The sequence below is a fragment of the Perna viridis genome, chromosome 1 (genome assembly GCF_037379345.1).
Source record: "Perna viridis isolate PV_CMFRI_1.1 ecotype Kerala chromosome 1, ASM3737934v1, whole genome shotgun sequence".
NCBI classification, from domain to species: Eukaryota; Metazoa; Mollusca; class Bivalvia; order Mytilida; family Mytilidae; genus Perna; species Perna viridis.
The window spans coordinates 26486978-26512935 of record NC_142445.1 but is presented as its reverse complement, the minus strand read 5'-3'; the positions used below and the strand labels follow the sequence as shown (position 1 = coordinate 26512935).

Genomic DNA, 25958 nt, shown 5'->3' with positions numbered 1-25958 from the left:
AATGTTTTAATTATATAATGTATTCTAAATGCTCTATTTGAGCGAGATCAAGTACGTGTAAAAGAAACATAAATTATTTTATACGAGCACTACAAGAAAAAAATTCTAAAACATGCAATTTGAGAATCATATTTCAGCCTGTCTAAAGACGCGTTGTTCATTAACTTCAGGGGATTTACTGATTGTATGACAATTACCTGATGTAGTAGTTAACTGGGCAACTGAAACGGAGGTTTCAACTTTCCTAAATTCTCTAGTAAGTAAACTACCAAAGTATATTAATAAGGTAATTACACAGTCATTCAATAAAAAAAGACTAATTCTACCTACTGAAGTTAACTATTTTACTCGCTGTAAAATACCACAATTGCGACTTTGAATGCAAGATGTTCTGAATTAGGGTTGTTCAAAGTCTTATTGTAGTTCATAATGTTCACTTGGTTTTTCTGTACTTATTAGAAGGGTATGCGTAAGTAGGTTTATCCTGGTTAAAAGTAAACTTGACTTTCGGTGTAAACCTTCGTCCTTTGTAACTGTTTTCTGCACCACATTCCCATTATTTGCTGTGGTTTCGGGGTTAGTAATACTTGAAGGTGCATAAATGCATGCAGTTAACTGATTTTTTAACAACAGTTCGCTTGAGATGTTGGCAAACCGCCCATGAGACAATAACCTGAATTATATTAACACAAAAGTATTTGTATATTCTTTTAAAATGGAGTGGCATTCACACACTATTTTGACAAGCTTGTATAATTTGTATGGCACTTGAACAAATAAGATACATTTTCTAGGGCAATAAAATTATAGTGTAACATATTTTTCAACATCACAATATTTCCACGAAACATTGCCTTTCTCTACAATACATCTTAATCATAAAATTAATTTCTTCCTATCTGCATATTCAACATTTTTGTCGATTTACTTAAACATTATTTCGACATATGTCAGAAATTGTTTTTGTAATAGACCCGTGATTTTCCATATAGTGTTCAATATAAAATTATGCACCAGCATGATGAATCATAATAAAACTGTCTTACACACAGTGCGTCAGTGTTTAGCGATGAACATTTATATAGTGAGAAATTATGTGTCTTGTTTCAATGTGAACCATATCAATTTCAAAGTTAATTATTTTCTAAGTTAAACTAAGTGCATTCTAAAGAAAGTACATTATGTTCATAAGACACACCTAATTCACGCGTGAGTGAATGGCTATATAATCCCTGTAGTTTTTCATGTGGTGATGCTGCTCAGAATGTATCATGTCTCCAGTCAGTTCGTCTGACATCACTTCGGGTTAGAAAATGATTCGTGTGCCTTCAAGAGTTTTTACGTGTGAAAACACCATAGTATTGGTTCAACTTAACCAGAGTGTCAATTTTTAAGCTAAAATTATGGAGTATAGCTTATGTAAGAGTTTTTATGTACATATATTTGTTTACATATCTCTAGGATATTTCAATTTCCGTGTTCACAGTCTGTTAAGAATGTGGTCACTGAATTGATTGAGCGCCATACTTAAGAAATGAAAATGAAAACTCTAATGGATATAAGTGGATGTTCTTACAATGGAAAATATCTCAGTACTCCAGCATCATGTGCAATCCAACCCATTTTGTTCTTTAACAAAACTTTCTCTGTCTTTCTGTATAGAGTAAAAAAACCAAATGTATAAACCTACGCTGTTAACTATCTATGCACTGCAGATGAATAAGGATTTGAAAGTAATGATTTGAAGTTTTACAGAGAGACTTGGAACAAATCTAAATTTTAAGATCTTTCACCAATTCGGTCTTAGTAGCCCAGTAACACATATGCGACCCAACTTTAAAGTGACACATTGCTTTAACAAGAAATAATTAGATTTATCAAACAATTGGATTCTTTTCTAAATCACAAAGCACATCAGATAGAAGTCAATCCATTTTATAAATAAATATTAACAACAACAATCTCATTATTCAACACGAAGAAGTATCAAAATTATTAGGATTAGGTTCAGAGTTTGGAAGCTGTTCTGAAACACAGACAGGCTGAAAACTATGGACACAAGATGTCGGCACATTGTTTATGTTGGGTGGAACACCCTGGTAATTTGCAGGAATATTCTGAAAGCCCGCTGGTATGTTTTGAAAATGTTTTTGCTGGGGTCCAAATGTCCCTATTTTCTGGTATCCATCTTCATCAACATCACTATCGGAAATCCTCATGGCTTTTCCATTAAACACTGGAAGAGTATTTTGTTTATGAAACATATTCGGGTCCACAACGGGACCAATTGTTAAAGGGTACTGATGTATCTTTGGATTGAATGTACCCATGCGTATCACAGGTTCGTGGTTACTATGGTTACTGTGACCAGTGCTGGCGACTCTGGCAATCGGGCGATGTATTTGACATGCGCGATGGTCAGGCGCGTTAGAATGAAAATACTCCGGTTCGAAATTATTATGATGGATGTTCCTATTCAATGGTAGAGTGTGACAGTCCCTATACTTCGGATCTAAAATAAAATAGTTCTCTCCTAGAGGACTTTTGTTTGGATTGTTATTATGCTCAAGGGCACATTCGTGCCCTGAGAAGTCTTGTGTGATGAACGGTTGGCGCTCGTGTCTTTCATAAACAGGCGGAGCACTGGGTGGAACTTCGTCAGTAGAAATTTCCTCATAAATATTACCCTGAAAGAAATAAAAATTCTAAATATCATATCATAAACTCAATGATGAATTTATTCATTTATTCTTTTATTACAAATTATACTCTCAGCCTTCAACTATTCGTGTTCCCATCCTGAAACCATAGATTATTGGCCCATAAAAATAAAATAAGTCTTTGTTTGTGACCATTAAAAGAAGACCGAATATTCTAAAATCCAAGTAGTTAAAAGCATATGCACATAATGACTTAAAAAGCATCTTTTATTTTCGGATTATCTAATTCAATATGACCGACGTCATAGAAAGAACAAGGACTCTAATGGCTTATGGAATTAATTCATTTGTTTGAAGGTTATAACTCAAATTTCAGAAAAAGCTGCACTTTGGTACTGGAAGATATCACTGCTAACTAAATGTAGATGAATATGAATCCTATTAATTAAAACTCAATGGTACATGAAATTTGATCCATGGTTAAATAACAGATTTGCCAATGGCGGCAATATTTCTCCAACAATAACAGTTAGGATATTCCGGATCATCTAGCGATATTGACATGTCTCCTTAGAGAAAAGATTGTTGAAAGAAAAACATTCAATAAAGTGTACTCTAGGAACAGACAACGGCTTTATTCACAAGATGTTTTATTGAGCTAAGTTTAAGACGCTAGAATAATTGCACAAAGGTCTTCCATATGTTTGAGCTACAAATGAAACTTCATGTCTTAGAAACAATAGATGCCAGAATTAAAATTGTTAGATTGCTTGATATGCGGAGAATTTATGTAACAGGCAAAACAAATTCAGTCTTTAGTCACAAAAATAGTCTTCAAGATGTGAAAGGTACATTTTATTGGTAGTTTGCATGCTGACACCTATTCGGAACCACTTGAATTATCACCTACTCGGAATCTGGATTGTTTCTTGTAATGCACAGAAGAAAGGCTAATTCATCGCTTAGATAAGGCATATGAAAATGTTATCTTCATTATGTAAACTTTTAAATAAGAACAGGAAACCATTATACGATTATTGTATTGAATATTCTATATCCTGCCAAGTAAAATGGTTAATTCATCCAAACAGTGAAATCTTGAGTATTAAGAATGTGGAAACTAAACCAAAAATACATACTAAGAACAAAAAAAAAAAGACGAAGAAGAAACAACATAAAAAGCAAAAAAACAAACAAAAAAACAAAAAAAAACCTGCTATATACAACCAAGAGAAAAAAGTTGACAAACGGCTAAAGTGAATACAAAACTAATGGAAAACAAAAATGAATCAAAAGATGGTTCAAGAAATTTGTAAAACCTGTCAAACATTTATGTAACTTTTTTCACAGTTATAACTAAAGTAGCTCTCTAGATAAGAATCATGCAAAATGCGATTCATGGTTGGAAAGCCTACATATTTTTATTGTTGACATTTTGTTGAAAACTTAATAGTAAACAGAAATAATATGCGACTTTTTATATAACCCTTGTTCTTAGGAGATAAAAATTGTATAGAATATACTGTAGAAATCAAAATTAAGGGAGATATCTCTGTAAATGACAATAAAATAAAGTAGAAATTTGGATTTTCAATGCCAATTATCTCCTAGGAGCAGACAGATTGAAATGAATAATTATTATGCATTTTATCACATAAACCTATAAAGCAACTTTATAACAAAAATAAAAATGTGTAGCCTCTTCTGGGGTGTATCACATATTACAGAATTTGCATGATTCTTACAAAGACTACTACTTATCTTTTAATAAATTAAGAATTTCTATGCAGCAATGATTTCAAAGTTTATCACAAATTGCCCAAAACAAACAAAAGTAATATATATATTAGTAAAACAGGTTTCAACAAACTTCTTGTTTAGTCCTAAGACATAAACAAAATTATTAAATGTAAATCTACTAAAATATGTATCTGTTATATAAAAATCTGAATTTAGAGTTATTCATTTTTATATAACATAAAAGGAAAATGCAATGTTATATGAGTTTAACACAAAATGGCCGAAATTTTTGAGTGGATGAAATGCATGAATACCTTGTTTTTGAACTTGACCGGTAGCAGTTTACCTACCGAAGGGCCTTCTATGGTGCTTGGGCCATCCTTGGGTTTCCTTTCTAGGTATCTTTTTCTGAAACAGAAAATGGAACATGTAAGTTCCTAGGACACACACACTGTCAGTTTCGTATATATTGGTATGACTGATTTTGCGGTATGTCTTAAAATATAAAAAAAACACGATGTTTGAGTTCCGCATTGGACGATAAATGAACTGATGAAGGTCCATAGCCATAGCAACGTGCTTCAACGTGGTTTCACTTTCCAAACGTATTCAAAGGATACTGAACACATTGTTTTGCCCCCTCCTTGTCAAATTTGTACACATTGCAATAGAATGACAAAAATTTGTATTAATTTTACAAAAACTAAGAGGCCAATTTTATCCGTTAATGTACCCTCTCCTTTGTTCCAACTTTTAAATCACTAATATATCTGTTATATCAGCTGACTTCTGTTGAATGTTAACTATAATTCTCACAGCTTTCTCGTGCAGTCCACGCATGCTTGTGGTTAAAAAGATAAAAGTAGCCCAGTAGTATTATGTTCAAGGCTCTATTACATAACTATAGGGCGATTGGTGTGGTAGCCAAACAAATGTATAAAGAGCTTCAACTAATACGGATTTATACATATTCTAGATAACATCAGAAAATGTGCTGGTTTACTGCTTCTTTTCTCCACAAAAACTGCAACCAATTAAGACTGATGTGCTTGCAGTGCACTGCAATCGAAAATTAAAATCTTTTTGAACGTTTGTTTGAAGCCGTTGTAGTTTTCAAACAATGATGATATATGTGCAATTTTAAAATCGAGATATCATCCAATTTAGATTTGTACAGATGCGTGTGTTCTTTCCAAAGGAGAAATTCGCCATTAGTCTTGTAGATTGAGTTTTCAGTGTAAAAATAAAACGTTTTGATATAAACGAATAAAATTGTTTTTAATTACGTCACAGACTGACAGACAAAGATGTCAAAATATAACCATTCAAACTTCTCATGCAGAAAAGACATCGTACAAAAGAATTAATCTAAAAACCTATTTCAATTTTACATTCATCTTGGAGAAGTTAAAGATTTGAATAGAGTATGCAAATCTGTCTTTTGAAGTTACAATCATCAATCATATTCATACTTTGTATTCATAATTGTCATGCACATAATATGACATGCACATCATTTAAGACAATAACGAGGTCTACTAATTGAAAAATAAAACAATAAAACCTATTTCGTAATTACTCTTCTTGCATGAGAGGAGATCATAATTCTGCTATACCAGATAACGTTAAGATGGCGCAAAGCCACGGAGCATGGACGGAGCTTAAGTGAGAAGTACTCTCTGCGTGATCATATCTTCTCTATTTTATGACTGAAGCGGCCCATTAAGGCTTTCCACAAAACCAGAAATAAACCTCCACATTAATGCATTGTAATGGCTTTGGGTCGTTTGTCAAACCGTGTTTACAGCATTCGTTCGACTGATACCCTTATTTTCAGTTTTACATCATTTAAATGTTTGAAATATTGATTCATATTACGGTAGTTTAAAATTTTTTTACGAATCTGTAGAATTAACCAAAATTAGATAACGGATGGAACTCAAAACTTCAGCAACACTTTGGCGCCTTTAAACTATTAATGTTTCTGCATTTTCACGCAAGTTATACACGATAGCTTTAAACACTGTATGAATTTTAGAACATTAGTGATAAAAGGAAAGTGAAATCTTGTTGTATGGGATTTCGTTCCACTCACGACCAGAACAACTGTTAGTTTTTCTAGCACCTTATCGTTACGTCTCGTTCATTATTCGATTGAGCGCCATCTTTTTGAATGGGGGTTGCAAGGGGATTACTTCGCAGGAATAGAAATGGCCAGAATAATCATAAGTTCAGCAATCGGTAAAAAAGCATATATCATCTTAAACAATAAAATTCTAGTCAAAAATCAAAACCCAAAAATTAAAAATGTAGGATTGTCAACGTATATTTGTTTCTTATAACAGGAGTTCTGATGGAACATTTCTGATAGATTATTTTACAATGAAAATTCCTTTAGGAACATTTGTTATATAATGTTTATTCCGTTAGGAACAAATATTATAATCAAATTTCTAGAGGAACTTATGTCATGGAGGAAATTATGTTCCATGACAAGATAACATACTTTCACTTCCCCCTTTTCCCCTATAAAATTAAAATGGTTGATTCCTTTTTATTTCCTTTATCGTACTAAGTAATCGCACCTAAAGTGTGCATCATAAAATACTTTGTAAATGCATGTGGCTTTGCAAAATTCACTTAAGACCTATATGACCAAATTTATTCACCTAAAGTGCCATGAGGGCTTGATTCATAATATTTACCACTCATTTAAATGCGAAAACCAACGAACCGTGTTGAAGATGAAAAGTGTTGACTTGTTGATATGCATGAAGCGCATCCATAATATGATAGGGAAATTTAATTATCACATTTTTTCTCGACATTGGATAATTTATGTGAAATGTTTACACATTATAAAATTGCACCGAATGAATTATTAATGTAGAAAATTGAATTTGGTGTCTGTGTAGATTCTATTACGTCTGATAGCTTATCGTTTTCAAAACTATTCTGAATCAATTGTAAAACATTCAATATTAATATTTTATACACCATCGTATTTTTCGAAACTTTCTGATTCCAATGTCTCTAGTGTTTTATCGTTCTAACGTGGTAACAGTACAGATTGCACGGATATAAATATTTATTTTCGTAAATAAAACCATCACCTAATAAAAGCAGAATCTTAAATGCAAAGGCTTACTGGGTCGGCGCACTTTACTGTTTACATAATACGCATGTTTAAATGTTTCTTTTATTGTTGAAGTAATGTGCTTTTAATGAACTCTTTCGGCTAGACCATTATGAGTATACTCAGCATGTTTTAAAAGAAGCCCATTATACTTAAACTTTTCACTACATGGAAAAATTGTTTGCTTCCTAAATTTTTTATGATCCATAAAGTTAAGTCACTACAATGTATAAGCTCGCCAAAATGTTAGAGAAGCTTAAAGCACGGTTATAGCAATAATATACTTTTAAAAAACTATTAGTCTATTACGAACACAAACAAACATATTTTTTAATTATTTATAAGCTCTCTCTAAGGCATCATTCAACTCTGTGCAACCCATATATCACTACTTAAACACAGGAATAAAATAAGTCTCCGATGGGAAACTTACGTGCAATGATACCTTCTGCTGAACCACAAGGTGGCCAAAACGGCAAGAAGTACGACCAGAAAGACTCCAAGGACAGCAGCTGCTGTCAAAACCATAATACTGCCACTGGAATCCGTGGATGGCGTTGGATTGACCCGAATGGCGGTGTGATTTGTCGTTAAGGGAATGCTCCTCGTTGTGGATGAAAATAATGGAGATCTGGTAGATGGCGGCGTCCGTTCTGTTATGGTGGTTTTTGGTCGTTGTGATGACGTGGTAGTAGTTGTGGTTGAAGGGGGCTGGGGAGGGACAGGGGGAGCAGCTGATTCTGAAAGTTGGGAAAAAAAGATATAACATTGATTTTAATTTGTACTCACAAAAGTACATAGAAAAAGTTTTCCCTACAGTCCTGGTACAAGTAGAAATGTTGAAATGGTTGAGAAAATACTGCCGTGTTACAGTGCATACACTGTTGATGTTGAGGAGTTTATCTTCCTTTGATTAAATGACAATCGTCTGGTAGTTAGTTACCAGGGCAAACCTTCTATCATTCCGTAGGCATCTCTATCTCACTTATCCAGTTAAGTATCTAAAACACTACATTAGACGATAGCCATTTAATCAAGACAAGACAGTCTATACAGTATCTCTTGAACATCATCAGGGCATTTGCTGTAAAGATACCAGTGAACGACTTCGGATGTGCCTGACGTTATTCATAACTTATGAGCAATGAACAATAGAAGTACGATCGAATTGTGTATATTTGTATAAAGACTATAAATTTAACAATTGCAGAGTTTAGTTTCACATGCTCTTCTAAAGAAAGGGGTTGCAAAAATCATTGCTTTTCACCACAAGAAAATAACAGGTCTGAATTTTATGCAAATTATGGTTACATGAAGCTTAAAAAATCTTGCATAAAAATAACAAAAACACGACGCAAACAAATACTTAAAATTTTATGGTTTGTCCTTAAATATGTCACCTTAAGAAACAGTTGTCATAAATTAAGCTTATTTTCCTCCATTAAGGAGCCTGGCAGAACAAACCTTTTATATCTAATGTAATTCAAGCAGCCAAGATATCTGTCTAGTCATAGTTTTCACCAAAATTTACATTTAAATTCAGTAATAGCCTATGGTGTGAAGTAACAGGAAGATCGCATTTATTTAAGAATATATTTTATGAGATTAAGAAAGACATTTCTTTCAAGATTATTGTTTTAAATGTGTTTAATATTGATATGAAATTTCACACATTTCAGAAACTACAGGGAATATTTCATTACGATAATAAAACCTTTAAGATTGGAAAGATAACGAAACCATTTTCTAAATGTACAAAGTACAAATAGGAAATATAATGCGCGTATGAAAGTGCACCACTATCATATGATTAAGCGCAGATGGTCATAGGCCCTACTCGTTCCCCACAAATTTATATTTTTTTATGCAAAATAATGTAGCCGTCAAACTTCTATTACAAATTGTTTACCAATGCCCTTCTGAAACATGTATGACACATGTATGAAAAAAAAAATACAATCCCTAAAACTACACATGTACATGTATTTATCACCGCCACTAAAGTGCTTAATCAATATACAACAGCTCATACTAATTTTACACATTATGTTATTAATAAAATGTCAAGAGATCGTATTTACTTAAACTACGTGTAGCTGCAAAAATCATATATGTTTGTCATATTGATATAATTACAGAATCCGTCAGCCCTCATGAAAGGCACCATTCATAGCAAGATTGACATTTTTAATACAAAAACACTAACACTAGAAATCTGTTTTCTGTATTATAAAGTCATCGAGTATTTTCTCCTATATTTTTTTCCTGGTAAATCCGTCAATTATGTATAAAGAAACATCTTCAGAACGATGATTGCTAGCAATTTGCCAGAGAAAAAGTACAATTAATTTGTAAGTGTTCGAAAGAGCTTAACTCTCAACAAAAGTCTGGGTGTCGATTTGAATGTGCGTCTTCCATGTCGCTCTGATTGCACAAAGTCCTTCACAATAGTAATTTCTATTGAAATAAATTGTACTAGCTCCAAACAATATCATTTTTGAAGAGAAAACACTGGGGGATCAAGTGGGGTTCCAGGGGTAGGAACTCCCTTTTTAAAATATTGTTAATTTGTACTTAATTTTGGCAAAATTAGCAAATTAAAGCCTGGAACCAACATTTTCGTGATTTCTGGATCCACTCCTGATAAAAAGACCTAAATCAAAATAGTGTAACCTTCATACAATATAAACTTTTTTTTCTTTTAGTAAATCAACTTTAATTTCCCTTTATTAAAAAATTCTCAATGAAAAAATTTTAATCAGTTTTCTTGTTAGTCAGGGAAACTCTTTCACAATTTGCGTTTTTAAATGCCTAAACAAAATAATAGTGGTTCCCTTTACTTCCCATTAAAAGCTTCTTTTGTGTGCATTGCAAGTTAAAATTTCACAACTAACTTTTAATTAGAATTATTCTAAGTTTCCTTGTTCTTTTGTGTAAAATGTTCAAAATGCATGCAGTTAATTGATCATTAGTGGCCAAAAATACGTGCAAATTGCGTTCATAGCTCAACCTCAAACTGTTTTTTTTTTTAAAACTGTTTTATTATTTGAACAGACAAGTGCCCTATTAAGGTGTAAATATTTAACACTTCAGAGGCTTTAATTTTCATATCTTTTGAAATTATTTCTTTTCCAACAAGAGCTTAATTTAACACCTCAATTCTTTGTTTGGTCTACATATTTACAACAGATCACTTATTTTTTTATGTCCTGTCAACAGTTTATTGTTGTACAAATTCTGCTTTATTAAAATAAAATATTAACACTGAACTATTAATTTCAACATACTAAATTGAAGTTAGGAACCATTATATGAAAACCTTTAACCCCGCTGTAAGTGGACCGAATTTAATACTTTAAATCCTGATAAAAAGAAAATAATTTAAAATTCAAGTTATGGTGTAGTTTTGGCTTAGGTTTAGATTTCAAAATACTTTTTTATTTAAAATATTAACCCCCGTTTTGACAATACACGTCTTGCATCAAAACAGGTGTTTAAGAAGATTAAAAATAATTAACAGCAGACTTTTAATCATACATAATATACAGGGCGACCTTTTAACAGCCATTTCTGTATTTAAATCATTTCACATTTTGAATAGTTCGGCAACATTATTATACCTTGTTTATTTTAAGTATCCCCTATTACGGTCTTCTAATCGAATTTTCATTTGCAAACTTATTCCATACCTGGAAAAAAATCGACGGTAAAAATCCCATTACATCCATCTTTCACAAATATACTATCTGCAACTATTCCATAATTAATTCCTTCTGTACAAGTTTTGTTTTTATTCAACTGAATTTTCATGTGCACACTGTTGACTAGATAAGCTCCATCTATTTGACACTGTTTGTATGAATTTCCATTTGTTGTACATTCTAAAGTTCTTTTTTCAACGGGTTCTTGGGGTGCTACTGCAAATTAAATGAAAAAAATCTACATGTAGATCCTAGTAAATAGATGTGTAAAATATTTTTTGGCTGATTATAAGGTATACATACACTAGATGGATTATACATTATTTTTTGTTCATTGTAAAGTTTCATTTTTCGAGACTTATTGAAAGGCAGTTCCCGGCAATTTTCGTTTAGCTTTTCAATTAAAAAGTGAACTATTTTAACAAAAATTTCTTATATATTTGAAAATGATTCTCTGCAGTCTTGTCAGCGATTCAAGGTTTTCTAACTTTGTGTTGGAAACGTAATTTGAAACTACAAGTATATACAAAGTATTAAAAACAAACTAAATACGTGAATTCTCCAAATACCTGGAACGTAGCAAGTATAAAAATTTCCCTGGCAACCATTTTGGACCCAGACATTATCTCTATGGATACCATAGTCTTCCTCTTGGCATGGCGAACTCCCTAGATTGGTCTTAGTTAAATCTAAACATTGCAGCCACCCACCATGAGCAGCCGTCACTTGACAGTCTTGGTGGTGTCCAGGAAACAAGGAACCACATTGTATCTGCTGGTCAGATGAACATGTAAGTCCAGCTAAAGACAGAAAATGAAATCTTTATGATTATTTTCAAGACAACAAGATATAAAATAAAATTGTAAAAACTGATACATCAAATACAATTTTTTTGCTTAAGAGTCGTACTAGACATTCCATTTACAAGTAGATGGTTTTGAAACTTTGTGCAAGTTAGAATTTGTCTAAATCCTATTTATATTTTCAATCGTTCATTCTTACTAATGTAAAACGCCATATAGTTTCTTCATCACAACCAAAATATCGTTTTTGAATAATGGTCCCAATGTGACAACTTGACATTTTGTAAATCCTGTGTGAATAATTAGAATTACTTAAGCTAAGAACAATAGATTTTACCGACCTTTGTTTTTAATATTTTCACAACTATTTCTCGGATAAGAAGTCATATTCCTCAGATGTAAAATAATTAAATGTAGTCCTCAAAATTATCAATTAAGTCACGGCACCATCTGATCATAATAAAAAATATCTCAGCACTGAGAGCACTTGAACATGTTATCGAGACGAGATGTAATCTCCATATGAAAATTCATACAATTTTCTGATTTATAGCTCCCTCTTTACATTCCCATTGAATTACTAAACTGTTTAAATGATTAGAGAGGATTATAAACTTTTTCGGGTATAATGAGACTCCAACTGGGTCGCTTATATCAATGACAAATTATTACTGATGGGCCGCCATTGTACGTAACCTCAGGAGGCAGTTCCTCGTTACGGACGATCAAATTTTGGTCTATTCCAAACCGCCTTGTGGAATTTCTATCAAAAAAGATAGTATCATTGATTATATTGTGATGACAGCATATTTTAAGTTTATTAGGTACAGGAGTTTATGGATTATAGATTGGATATTAAGTCTCCTGATTGTTAGCACTTAATTTGGCGCTAACTTGTTTTATACCGCGCCTTGGTACTTGGGTTACGTTATTCAGGGTTATATACATTTAATGAACTGAAGTATTATGCAAGTCAATATGCTATAAATTCATTGCAGGGTATCCGTATGGAATAAAACCACTACTCAATGGTGAACAAAAAACTATTAAATACAAAAAAAAACCCAGCAATTGAGACAGCTAAACCACCATCAAAGGTTATTCGGTGTATTTCTTGTTAACATATTACATTCCTTCAACTGCTGTGTTATCTCATAACAATTGTAAAACAGCGAAATGTGACATAAAAAAGATTTTGTTTCCTGCCCATTATTTGTTAGTTTTACCCATGGAGAAGCAATTGATGTAGTCGTTATTTATTTATTTTTTTGTAGTTCCGATCGATCAACGATTGTAACATTTTATAATCCCCCAAAATGTGCGGGATGTTATATTTGTTTTTAGGGGAGCTTATATGGTGTTTTGCCTTTTATTAATTCCATTCATCATCTTGAGTGTAACATGTGTGGTACGGTGCTATACTTCTAAAATTAATAAAAACACTTCTACTAGGAATTTTAAATTTATAGAAACATAAAACTTAGTCAATGTTTACTTTTCAATCGTGGAAGTAACTTTACAACCCTCTCAAGGTATGAGACTGTGTAAACATTTGGATTGAAAAATAGCTTTATTAACTGTTAGTCATTTTTTCCACATCTGGAAAGTAGAAATTGGCTGAGAAATATAAAGCGAGGATGTTTTTTCCGTATTGTATAAACAAACTCGTAGTGTATGTGTTAAAGAATTACTGTCAAAAATATTTTTTCTTCTTGAAATCGACATAACAAAAAATTCTCTAAATTTCTCAAATTTCACACGAGGTTGTTTTAATAGAGCATCTAATGACTGTACATGTGCGAGAATGGTTATTTTTTCTCTGCCTAATTACAGCCACATGCTAAGAATGTCTAATAAAATACTAGAAATTGGGAGCCCCTTGTGCTAATACAAACGGAATAGCTAATTTGAAATTAAAGATTTGATATAGTGCGGGTCATTCAAGTTTGGAGACAATCTCGTATACTGGGTTCAAATATGTCACAGCCCTGCCACACTCAGTACAGTACAACGGGAACCACGGTAACAGCTTCGCGGATTTCCATTGAGCCCGTGCCTTGTGAAATTTAGCACAGCTTATCGACTACCCGAGTGATACAGTTGTAAATCAGGAAGCGGTTATAGGTCTGCGGAGGAATGAGTGGATTTAAACGACCATAGTCTGTCACAACCTCGACAATCAACATTGGAAATGGACAGTGACAAGGATATCATTATGACAAACTTTTGAGGGAGAAATGGACTTGTTTAGTGACAACAACTGAAAGACCTAAAAGACTCTAGAATTAACATATCAAATGTTCTAAAATATCTGCACGCGCTGATATGAAAAAAATCTGTCATTTTTGCAAAACAAATGTAGGCTTATTCCATAAACATGAGTTAGATTTCTTGTATATTCCTTCTTTAAGGGAGACATGATCGTTATAAAACATAGTTTCATCCGTTTTACATAAATATAAAATAAATTTATCTTTAATAATTATGAATTTCACTGTAGGCGCTTTTCAACTAACATTCTGTAATCATTATTATTATGTCCTCCCGCATTTGCACCATTTTCTCTTGGATACACGAAAGTTTCAATTAAAACCTATTTAAAAAGCAAATTAGTACAAATACGCAGCAGATGGGAATTAATGAAAACTTAAGTAATGTGATTACATCCACAGGCAAATGGAAATGAAATATCCAAATCATAAATTCACACTGCCACTTAAGAAAACGACCGGCTTTAATGAAACATATGTAACAACTTTGTTTTAACACTTAATTTGCAATATATTATTTTTTTCATAATTTAGTTTTCAGCAGACGATATCCGGCTGAAGAACACGTTAACGAAGGATACACTTCAACCAATTTCGATGAGTGCATGGCGCCGTCGTAAGTGATGTTTTCGTAATTTGCACAGCAATCGAGGATAGCTTAGTTTTTCATCCAAATTATGGGGAATTCAATAAGTCAATTTAATTATTCACGTTAATTGCTTTTCTTATAAAGGACCAGATCGCGAGCACAGAATGAATTTGTTTAGTTCGTGAATGAATATTTAAAAGTAATGTTCTGTCCTGTATATTGAATATTCGCATTTATTAGATTCCATCTTTTATACGAATTAATCGTAATTTGACCAAATCATTTCAGAATTTCAGAAAATTGAATTTAATTTCCTGTATATCGACCTCTGTATTTAAAATCACAATGCAAAATCGTTACGAATGAAATTAAATGATAAATGGTTTTATATTGCATCGTGGCACATTAAAACTGAATTTTAACAAGGCTACATATAGAATTACACGGTGTATGGTTTCTGAGTGAATTTTCAAGGTGTGATTTTGTACCATCCAGATACACGTCGTTTATGCAGTTACATAAATAAAAGTGTGATCACATTTTCCTGGTGAATCACGGCTATGAAACAGATGTGGATATGATACATGTACATAATATTAAAAAAATCATTCAAATAATAGTTCACGCTTTTATGAACACTCAGCCTGTTTCTGTATTTTAACATGTTTTGTTTTCTTCAAAACAGTGTTGTAATGAACATTTGTCCGATGTCTGGCACGAATGTCCTGTGTTTGTTTTGGTACACTCGTTTCCTACATGTATGACATAGTATTTACATTTAAGTAAATACGTAATTAAAGAATATCATTTTGTTACTGTATCATACATATTCACAATGTTGAATCATACGCATTTGTGTTCAACTCTTGTGCTCTTTAGATTTTCCGTTCAACTTCCATTTCTGTATCTTGTTTGGGGTTTCTATTTTCGTTTTTATTCTTGTTTCGTTTCCATCTTTCGCCAACTGAATCCCTGGTGTTAAACTGAATATCAATCACACTTAAGTTAAAGAAAGATTACGAACCAAATTTAAGTAATAAAAACAACCGTATCAGAAAACTGAACAAAACAAACAAAAAACAAAAAACAAAAACAAAAACAAAAACAAAACAAAACAAAACAAAACAAAACAAAACAAAACAAAAACAAAAACAAAAACAAAAAAAAACAAAAAACACAAAGGAAATTAAAAGTGAACGAAAAACAAAGACTATTGAATTCCTGGGAGTTTGGGCAAAGTACATTGGTAGAGTAATCGTCTTTGTATTCATAAATACCCACCGGGTTATGTCCGAATACCGTAAAGTGCCATGGATTATGTGGTGGATCGAAACGCACTAAAAAAATCGAAATTGAAATTCTTATATTTACATCGTCCCTTGTGTCTACACATTCCTAAAAGTAGTTTAGACTTTTGGCACAATGGTCCGCATTCCATACCATGTGTGTACTTGGCTCAGTATTTGAGAAGCTAACAGAGATATTTTAACCTTCGATTTCAAGAACGGGCTTCTATTCATATTTTCATAAAAGTGTTATTAAAACTTGTTAAACGTAACTTTAAACTAGAGTATATTAAAACCAAATTTGTATTGTCCCAATATAAATCTGTTTATACAAGTTTTATTGAAAATTTCAAATTATAAACATGATTTGCCATTTTATTTGTCCTCAGCACAGTGTGAAATCAGCTGTATAAATAAACGCTTTATGAGTCTTTTAGATGTCTTGCTTTGACAAGAAAGACAGGAGTCGGGTTTCCGTCTTAACTATGTTGATTCTGGATATTCCTATCTATTTTCAAATAGCTGCTATGTACACGAAACAGCATTTACATCAATCTGGGCGGCTACATAATTACGAACCATACAAACAAGCACGGTTAATGAGACAAATATGAATATCATTGAGACAGGTGTATCGAAAATCAATAAAATGAAAATGATGTTTTCTAGATTTCTTTAAAATAAATGGTAGCTTGCTCTGGAATTGATCAATTTTAATAGAGTTCGTAAATATGTAGCTGCTTCATTTGAAACAGACTTCTAATGGCCCAATTTCACATGATTATTATGTCTTTTGTAGTCTGAAAACACTGTACATTACAGCTTCATTGTAATAACTAATAAAAAAAAACAATACTTTTGAGTTAAGACATAAAGAATTTCTATTTTTATGGCATTAGTATTTAGATTTGCAACAGTAAATAGGGTACTGACTTTCATAAACTCTTATTTAAGACGTATCCATAATTCTCAAGGTTTATTGGCCAAATACCATCAGCAACAAGGAGCTATGGGAAGCTACATGTCAACACAAATACATGCATACCGAGAACTTTTGCGCAGACAGTCGAGGTTGATAGGTCACCCAATAAAGTATCATACGTCAGACCCTAACATGGAATTCTCAAAGATAAAGGACAGGAGGTAGACCTTGCAGCACCTAGAGAAGGGATTTAGAGGTTTATATGGTAAAAATGGGAAGAGCAAAGAATTAATTAAGAGAACGGATCAAGAGAGGGTCGCAACGGAGACAACTTATTGGCGATCTGTGCCCGATTTGGGGGGGGTTAAAGACTTAAGTACTAGGAGTCAAATTCCTCTCATATACCACTTGTAATAAGCAATAACCGGTCTTAAAATACCCCTCCCCAGTGCAGTTTATGTAAAATTAGCATGTATATAAAGACTATCTCTCCTGTATGGCCATAATTTTACTCTCTTTTGATTGAAAGTATACTAAAGACAGGAGATTTGGTTGTACTTCACTAAAAAATTTAAACAGTCAAAATGGAATCATTTATTCAAACTAATCCTAAATAAATGGTCTTAAAATGAGGAAACGTTACTTTATAACGCTGTACAATAATACTAAAAACCAGAGAGTGATATTTGTGTTCTCAATTTGGACAATAAATTAATCATTGTGCTACCTTTTCAAGGACTGAAGAAATATTTACTTGTCCATGGTCATTCCCCAATAGATCTTTAGAAAGATACGAAAATAATTGTGGAAACGGATGAATGTATCAACACCCGCTTAAAATGTCGTTCTGGGTGTCAAAACATGAAACACAATACGGATAGCTTCATTATTTTGACCAACTGTTGCGTTTTGCTCCACATTAATAGACAAGGTATTGTGCAGGAATCCCAAGGTACAATCTATCTCCTCGCTAAAGAGCTCCGTGTGTACCCAATACTTCAATTTAGGACCATTTCTGTGAGCCATTTAAAAGGTTTGAACAAAACCTGTCATCCACCCTGTCAATTTGCTTTATAGATTGGCATCAAGGCATGACTAATGAACGGATAAATATTACAAATATTGTAAGAGAACATAGTTGACAATTGTCTGACCATCATTGGGGTATACCAGGTTATTGATCATACCAAAGATAAAGTTCTGGCTTTTGTTGATTAACAACAAAATGACGTAATGGACAATGGCTGATTAACGAAGCGGAAGTGTCTTCATGGAGGTTCGCTGTAATATGGCACCGTCACACGCACAAGACCAAATACAGTAGCTATTATTCTCGCCAACTCTACGGTGTCAAATTTAAAACCTTTTCTGACCTGAGAATGTCATTAGTGGGTATTTAGCATTAATTTACAGGATTTCTTTTGAGAGGCGGAAAAACAGTTGAAGTACTCTTTGATCTTATCGTTTACATGTTTTAAACAAGCCACTTGTTTGTTTTACATTTTTGCATAACTCAAAACAACATATATTCTAGTCACGACACTTTGCGTTTGATATTGAAAGAAGTAAATATAAAATTCAACAAAGATATTGCCCTCATATTGACCCTACGGTACTCCAGGAGAGACAAGTGCATGCAATACTAACATTCATGAAATCCGACTGGGAAAATTGTTTCAATAAAGAATAGAGAAAGTGATACCGCACTTATGAAGTAGGTTAAGTCTGGTTCAATAATGTTGTCAAATGTACGTGGGTCTTTTAAAATTGAATTTAAAACTTTTTGAAGGGAGATCTCCAAACTGGTCTCATTAATTCTTTAAAAGAAACCACATCAACAGAATGTGTGCAAAACTTTATAGCCAATTAGGGACAGCTAATTTCCCACTTGAATATGGTTTCCAGGAACGATTATATAACAGACGGCCACCACGCAGTGACATACAACGCGGTGGGGTGTCTCATGCGTCCGTCACTTCTGCTCTAAATATAAAATAAAATTGAATTAAGTCGAGCCGTGTCATCTTAATCTGCAGAATGTGACGAAGTAACTGTAAGACCAGATTAAAATTGTCAAAAACAAACAATAAACAATCTAGATAAACAGAGAAATCTTTTCTTATCACGCAAATACTCGACACCTTCCTAAGTAAAATCGTGTTCCAATAAATAACACTTAATCCAAAAGATAATATCCATTGAGTTGCCCAAGACGCTCTAATTGTTTAATGAAAAAATACAACATAGAAATGCTTTTAATGTGAAAACAGTCATTTTTAGCTAGTAAACAACGGTCAAACGAAATGAATATATGTTTACTTGTCTAGCGGAAAACATAAAAAAATCACTTCTTTTGTTTTTGCAAGGCTGTATAGAAACATGCCCTACGAATGACTTCTTAAAAAGATTTACTCAACGCCATTGTTGACCAAAATCATTGAACTCTTCTGTAATGCTTTCCAAGGTTAAGAGTCCAGTGTCTCCTAAGCAATAGAAAACAGTGAATTTTTAGGGCATAGAGAATAAGACCTCTAATCTTTACCACAAATTCGTGTACACACACAACCAATTATATGTAAAGGTAGCCTTCAGAAATGTTTAAGTCCGCGTGATGTCGATTGGGGTATACAGAATTCGTATATATGATTGTTCTTCGAACATTAACTTCATAAACCAAAGTTTATCAGCTAAACACTTTCATGTCATCATACCAATTCTATGTAAATTGCATTGGTCAGGAAAAATCGAACAAAACTCGTAACAACGAGAATGACCATCCTAATTGACCGTTTGAAATGTAAAATGATATGTTATTGCTTGTAACCGAGTACAGGAAAACCGTTTTGTAGCCTATAATTGGTAGGTTATGGACAAGCAAATATTTTACACGAATTGTTATGACCATGTCCGAAGTCGTTTAAAATAGATTTTAACATGGGAACATTAATATCACTATCTATAGCATGCAAGTCGTTGATTTCATTTCCAGTAGTAAAGACATTGCAATATTTATCTATGATTGGTATTTATCCTCCAAAAATAAAAACATTTATCTTCAACAAAAGCACACATACATTTTTACTTATATACGATTAGGAATACTAAAAAATAGTCGAAGTTAATATTTTATAAAAAAATGTTTTTGTTTTGAATTATCATGATAGAAACATTGGCTAGCGTACGATAATGTCCAATGTAGATATTCAACCCGAGGCCAGACATCGTCCAGACTTGTCTGTGGTCATTTTACACCTAATCAAAACAACCAGAGAGAAATAAATATTGGCATCTGACAAGCACCTGGCCAAACCAGAGATAATTGGCTGATAATTGTATTAACTTAATCTTATTAACTCGACTCTGTGTTTATAGATTGCGATTAGTAAAAAAGAAAGAATACTGAAATAACAATACTGCATTGACAGTTTGGCTCGTTATTGGCTCAAATCTATTATTTAGCAATTTGAAGAAAAATACTACCAGCTAAATTAATTGGAATGAGTGCCACCTACCATTTACTCGAGGGTCTTAAGGATTTTAACTTGTAAAAGCTTTTAAAATTAGTCTAATTAAATGAATTACAGAATAAAAACATTTTTAGAAAGTCATATCATTTTCCAAACCGTAGAGCTGAAATAATCTTGAATTATAACGGATTTAGATTCTAATTCGGTGTCACAAAGGGATTACTTAAAAAAAAAAAACAAACACGGCTTTGTTTACAAAATTGACCGGAACGGATTTTGTTGATTTTTATATCCTGGACGGCAACACATAAACAGTTTTTTTTCTCATAAATATACTCTTAAAAAGTAGCAAACACAAACACTCGAGACCATAGTACTTATAATAAGTGATTATCAATATTTTGAATGAATAATTTCATAATCTAAATTTAACAACCATCAAGTGTACTTTAAATTTATTGTCATCGGAAAGTCACAAACATGTACTTAATCTAATGAGATATTTTTGTTTCTTGCAACTATCAAGTTTCTTAACCTTAAAAATATTACTAATACTCATGCTTCTCCGGCTTTTGGTGTTTCTTGTCTAGTGACAGAAACTGCATTGAATACGTGTATTTAGCAGTTAAAGTGAAATAAGTTTTTTTTCACAAAAGGCAATACAAATGCAGTTATTGCCAAGATGGGCTTTCCAGAGGATTATTTTAGTACTAGCATACCCTATATTTATATACATAATGATTCCAGTGGTGAATCCATAAGAGGGCCCGGAGTTATTACCCCCTATACATGTATATTGGAAAATGTTAATTTTGTAATTAAAAGTGAGAAAATGATAACATTAAACCCTTGCCTTCAATGATTAAAATTTTGAATTCCCCACTCAATACAACATTGTAATGGAATCCCTAAATCTACATGTATATAATTTGGAAGTAGAGTGATCCACGCCTAATGGATGTAAATGTCATGATTGAAAATGACGATGTTTACTATCGCTTTTGATGTGCCATGGATCTTGTCCTGTATATACACACAGAACTTGAAATCTTAGCATAGAACAAAAGCTGGGCCACCTGTCTACTTAGAAAACCGATGAACAACTTCATCACAAACTAGACCTATTATACAAACGCCATTAATGTTTATACAAATTAGTTTTTTTCCTCTTACAAGATTTATACTGGTCTAGTATTACAAGTCATTATAAATGAGTTTTATATCTATTTCCCCTCATTTTACATCTGCAATTAGAAGCTTTTTACATTACTAGATTAATAGTATAATATGAGACCATCCCCGGGAGAGAGACTATATTTTTGTTTAATATCCCTATAATAGTTTCTAACGATTGTTGGGTCCCATAGCTTTTGTCATAAGGTTGTTTGAAAACTGCCTGAAGACTAAATCATACTGTGTAGGGAGTCTAGATATTTGATTTTGTTAGATTTTTACAGGCAATCGGAGAATTGCTATATGAATTTATATGGCTATTGCGTTGAATGCATTGGACATCTCATGCATATATTGTGCATGGCGAATAAACATGTTATCCTCGAGTTTAGAGTTCAGCAGTTAATCACAATCGCTTTATCCTGATCCAGCACTATAATCAAAACTACGGTTAGAAATTCTCCCATTCAGCTATAACAAGCATCGCGTTTTCGCGTCGTAATTACAGTTTTCTTCATTTCATAGTGCTGAATGGGTCTACAGATCTAAAACAGCCTATATGACCAAAAAATCAAATGGTTTCTATTAATTAACCTTATAAAATAACCAGAAGCTAATTTACATCTCAAACGATCTTGAATTAGATTGAAAGTTCAGTGTTATTTGAAAAAAAGATTCAATAAGGAGCTTCTGTCTGAGAAAATCAAATCAGATAAGACAGTAACAGCTTCAAACTTCAAATTTAATTCCCAGACAAATTGTTTACAAAAGCATTGCTTCGTAAATTCGTATCCTATAAAAACGTTAAGCGTCGTTTTTCTTTTGTAAATAGGGTTTTAGTAACGCAAATATTTCAATACAGCAAAAATCTTAATCACAATGAATAAAAGGAAGATGAGATAACACAACTTTAGACCTTGATACCCATGGATTTCATAATTTTTAAAAAAAAACCAAACATTATTAAAAATCTCCATAAAAATATTTATAATTCTATCTTAACTTTTAATCTGAACTTCAAACAATGGTTTCAGTCAGTGAGTTCATGTTTAAGGCATATATATTTTGAAATTGTGGATAATTATGTCCAACTTATTCATCGAGCAAAAATGATACTATTTATTTTATTCAAAAACATTTCTAAAGGCATGTAACAGATACAATCAAATATACTAGACTAAGTCTCTATTATAATGAAACCGACAGATTTCAATTCAAAATGGAAGTACGATCTAAAAGGGGAATATTACCATGTACAACGTATCAAGATGATAACATGTAATAAACACACTCAGTACATGTAACAAACATATGTAATTCAATTGTCACCAAGCTAAATATACATGTAATTGTACATATATAATCACACTGAATAATACAATCAACTTTGTTTGAATATATTATTTTTTTAAAAATTCGTGTCAAAAACCTCTAAATTCAGAATCCAGACAATTTTCTGAACTTCGTGATGTGAATAGCACCTAAATTCATTATTTTTTATGGTCGCAAAAAATCTGCTACTCGTTTTCGGTATCATCAACATTGAGATGCCAAAATCAGACTTCAATCATCACCATGAACTGATAAACACGATATTCTACAGCTGATACAACGAAAGGTTTGTTTAACTAATGTGATTTCCCATTCTAATAACTAAATTACAAGAAATCCGTGCAAATCATTCAAAGTAGTCAAAAAGATGAATTGATCAACTTTTATCAGTAAAACGTGTGAACCTAATTTCATGTAGGATATGTTTGTGTATTAAAACTATCTATTAGGTCACTTACCTTTTTTACAGCTTGGGACTGACATCCCGATCGTTTGTTATAGAAAATCCACTTCAAAATAAATATGTAAAAAAATCTCGTGGCTATACGAACTGGTAACCTATAGGTATGGTTTCCGGTTATCGATTTATCACGGTCTATTACTCCTCTCTCTATAGAAAAGCTAATTGACACTTTAATATAAATCCCGCCTCTTTATCTTTTAACTTCATACAAACTGTAACATAATTATTGGGTGTTCGGTAAACCGTGCATTTGACAAGTAACTCCAACCAATAAGTACAAACTAAATAAACCACGCACCTGAAGAATTTACAAGAAGTTCGTTATCTGGATTAAATCGGATTCATGACAAGAATTTTATGTGCTAATTAGTTAATTTCTAAATAAATGTTAGTGCAAATGAGTGATATAACGAGTAAAGCAGAAGAAATGCCACAAACAAGTAGATATTCTATATTGATGCTCATCAAATTTCCACAAAAGCAGAAATGTTCCTCGGTGCAAGCAGAAGTAAAAAATTCAATTTATTTTCTATTCATGTTTCTTCAATAAATAGCAAAAAAATGTTCACAAGTGCTAAAATAGTTCAAAATATCTTCGATCCGCTAAGATAAGTAGTCTTCGGCATTCAGTTTATTCCACATACAAAAATACAATATTACTGAGTCAAGTTTCCACAAATCACTTTGATAGCAAATATGTTCTCCGATTCAGAGGATGAAGTCAAACACTCAATTTCTTTTCCAGTTATATTTCATTAAAATCGGAAATTTTCTCCAGTGCAACCGAGGAAAAGACAAATTTCCAATTCATTTATGCTGATAACCAAAATGCGCAATGTTCTCTGGTGCATTTAAAATAACTTGCTTTGTTCATTTACTTTCATATCCTATCACCGCGCATCGTTTCTTCACCAAGGTAGACTACAAAACAAATAGAGAAACACTGGTTAAAACCACAATTATCTCCCAAGGGCTTAGAACAAAGTGAAAATAAGCTCTCTATGATGCTATCTATATTTACTGACAATTTTATTCAAAAATTTCCCTCATAAATGATATTTCATCGTTGATGTGATTAAGTGTTAGAATGACGGTAGCATGCTGTTTATATAGAGAAAGCTATTTTGTCAGATCTGATAATAATCTTCAGACTGGTACAAGCCGTACTGCTCTGATACGACACATCAAGTAGTCAAAACCACATGGAAAATGTCTATCTCAATGTATCACCGTCTTAAACACTGCATTTACTTCTCTACCATGATAGCAAATTCACCATTTGTCCCATTTTTCTTCCAATATTTGAAAATAAGATAAACCATGTCTTTGCTTAAAATAAACATTATAAACAAGTTTGATAAACAAAATCTTAATGTGGGACTTCATTTCTTGACTAAAGATTGGAATTTAATTTTTTTGCCATTCCATTATGAAAACTGCATTGAATTACCAAGACCATCAAAGAACTATTAAGATCTTTTGAACAAATGAACAACCTTTAATTTTCTGATAAAGTTTTCTATCTAATCCATAAATCATTTTTGTAAATATTAAGTACAACTGTGTTTACTTGTTCAACAAAGGCGAACAGAAATTGCCAAGTGAAGGCCGAAACGTGACGGGATCGATGGACTTGACACAACATTTTTGCAAGCTTTGTCATAATTGAGTAAGGTCAATAGATTCGTTGTTAAAACACTATCCCTAGCCATTTCCGCCAGCTGTTTGGAAACTTACGAGGATAAACTTGATAGAGTCCCTAAGAACTGAAATCCTTGTACAGAAAATGGATGACTAAGAAGAAAATACACCAATATGCAATATCTTTGAACCATTTTCCAATTACTATATATACATCTATGGCAACACCGCCTGCACAAAGTCCAGCGCCCTAGACCACTCGGCAGCTAGGCTATATAAAATATGGCCGGGTCATTCCTCCTCGTAGGATTAATATAGGACTGTACACGATGTATGGTAATACGGAACAGTTCATTTGTAGATGTTGTTATGTGGTGTAGGGCGCTGGACTTTGTGCAGGCGGTGTTGCCATAGATGTCACAGCGGTACGAGTTCGAGTCCCACGGAGGGAACGACCAAAAATTTGCATCGCAAATTTGACAGTTCTAACATCGTTGGGAATTTTCAGACCTTCCTATACGTTTACATATCTTCCCTATATCAATTTGATCCGATGGAGCAGTGTGGCGAATAGAGTCGTCACATTCTGAGACGTTTGTGTATATATATACCGAAAGATGGATCTTTCAGCTCAGTTAGCCGTTCTTATCATTTTGAAAAGGCTTTTAAGGAGGTAGACCTAGGGGCACAACTCGTACAAATCATTGGAACGTTTGTATTTACTATTTTACATCAATCTCATGTAAGCATCACTGTAACTTGGACTGATTTCATT

The 25958-nt window shown here is 32.7% G+C and overlaps 1 protein-coding gene across 6 annotated transcripts; it reads right to left on the bottom strand.

The window, feature by feature from the left end:
• Window positions 1–1919: 1919 nt before the first annotated feature.
• LOC148627991 (uncharacterized) lies at window positions 1920–24592 on the bottom strand. 6 transcript variants are annotated; one of them, XM_088582814.1, is made up of 7 exons: window positions 23538–24592; window positions 12382–12803; window positions 11807–12037; window positions 11226–11453; window positions 7982–8276; window positions 4715–4808; window positions 1920–2687 (listed from the first exon to the last, which is right to left on the bottom strand). In XM_088582814.1, the coding sequence occupies exons 2-7, from the start codon at window positions 12425–12427 to the stop codon at window positions 1971–1973; spliced, it is 1611 nt and encodes a 536-aa protein (XP_088438940.1). In that variant the 5' UTR covers window positions 12428–12803; window positions 23538–24592; the 3' UTR covers window positions 1920–1970. The 6 variants fall into 6 exon arrangements, with proteins under 6 accessions (XP_088438940.1, XP_088438931.1, XP_088438967.1 ...); XM_088582805.1 differs by having other exon boundaries at window positions 7970–8276; window positions 23538–24591; XM_088582841.1 differs by having other exon boundaries at window positions 4751–4808; window positions 23538–24590.
• Between the last annotated feature and the right edge of the window lie 1366 nt (window positions 24593–25958).

What these genes read in the sequence shown, in the direction of transcription:
- LOC148627991 (XM_088582805.1), bottom strand. Translation starts at nt 12,427, where the DNA reads ATGACTTCTTATCCGAGAAATAGTTGTGAAAATATTAAAAACAAAG. An exon ending in AGCAGAAGGTATCATTGCAC is followed by an intron (nt 4,809 to 7,969) that starts GTAAGTTTCCCA and finishes TTTCTGTTTCAG; the next exon opens with AAAAAGATACCTAGAAAGGA. An exon ending in CGGTCAAGTTCAAAAACAAG is followed by an intron (nt 2,688 to 4,714) that starts GTATTCATGCAT and finishes TATTTCTTTCAG; the next exon opens with GGTAATATTTATGAGGAAAT.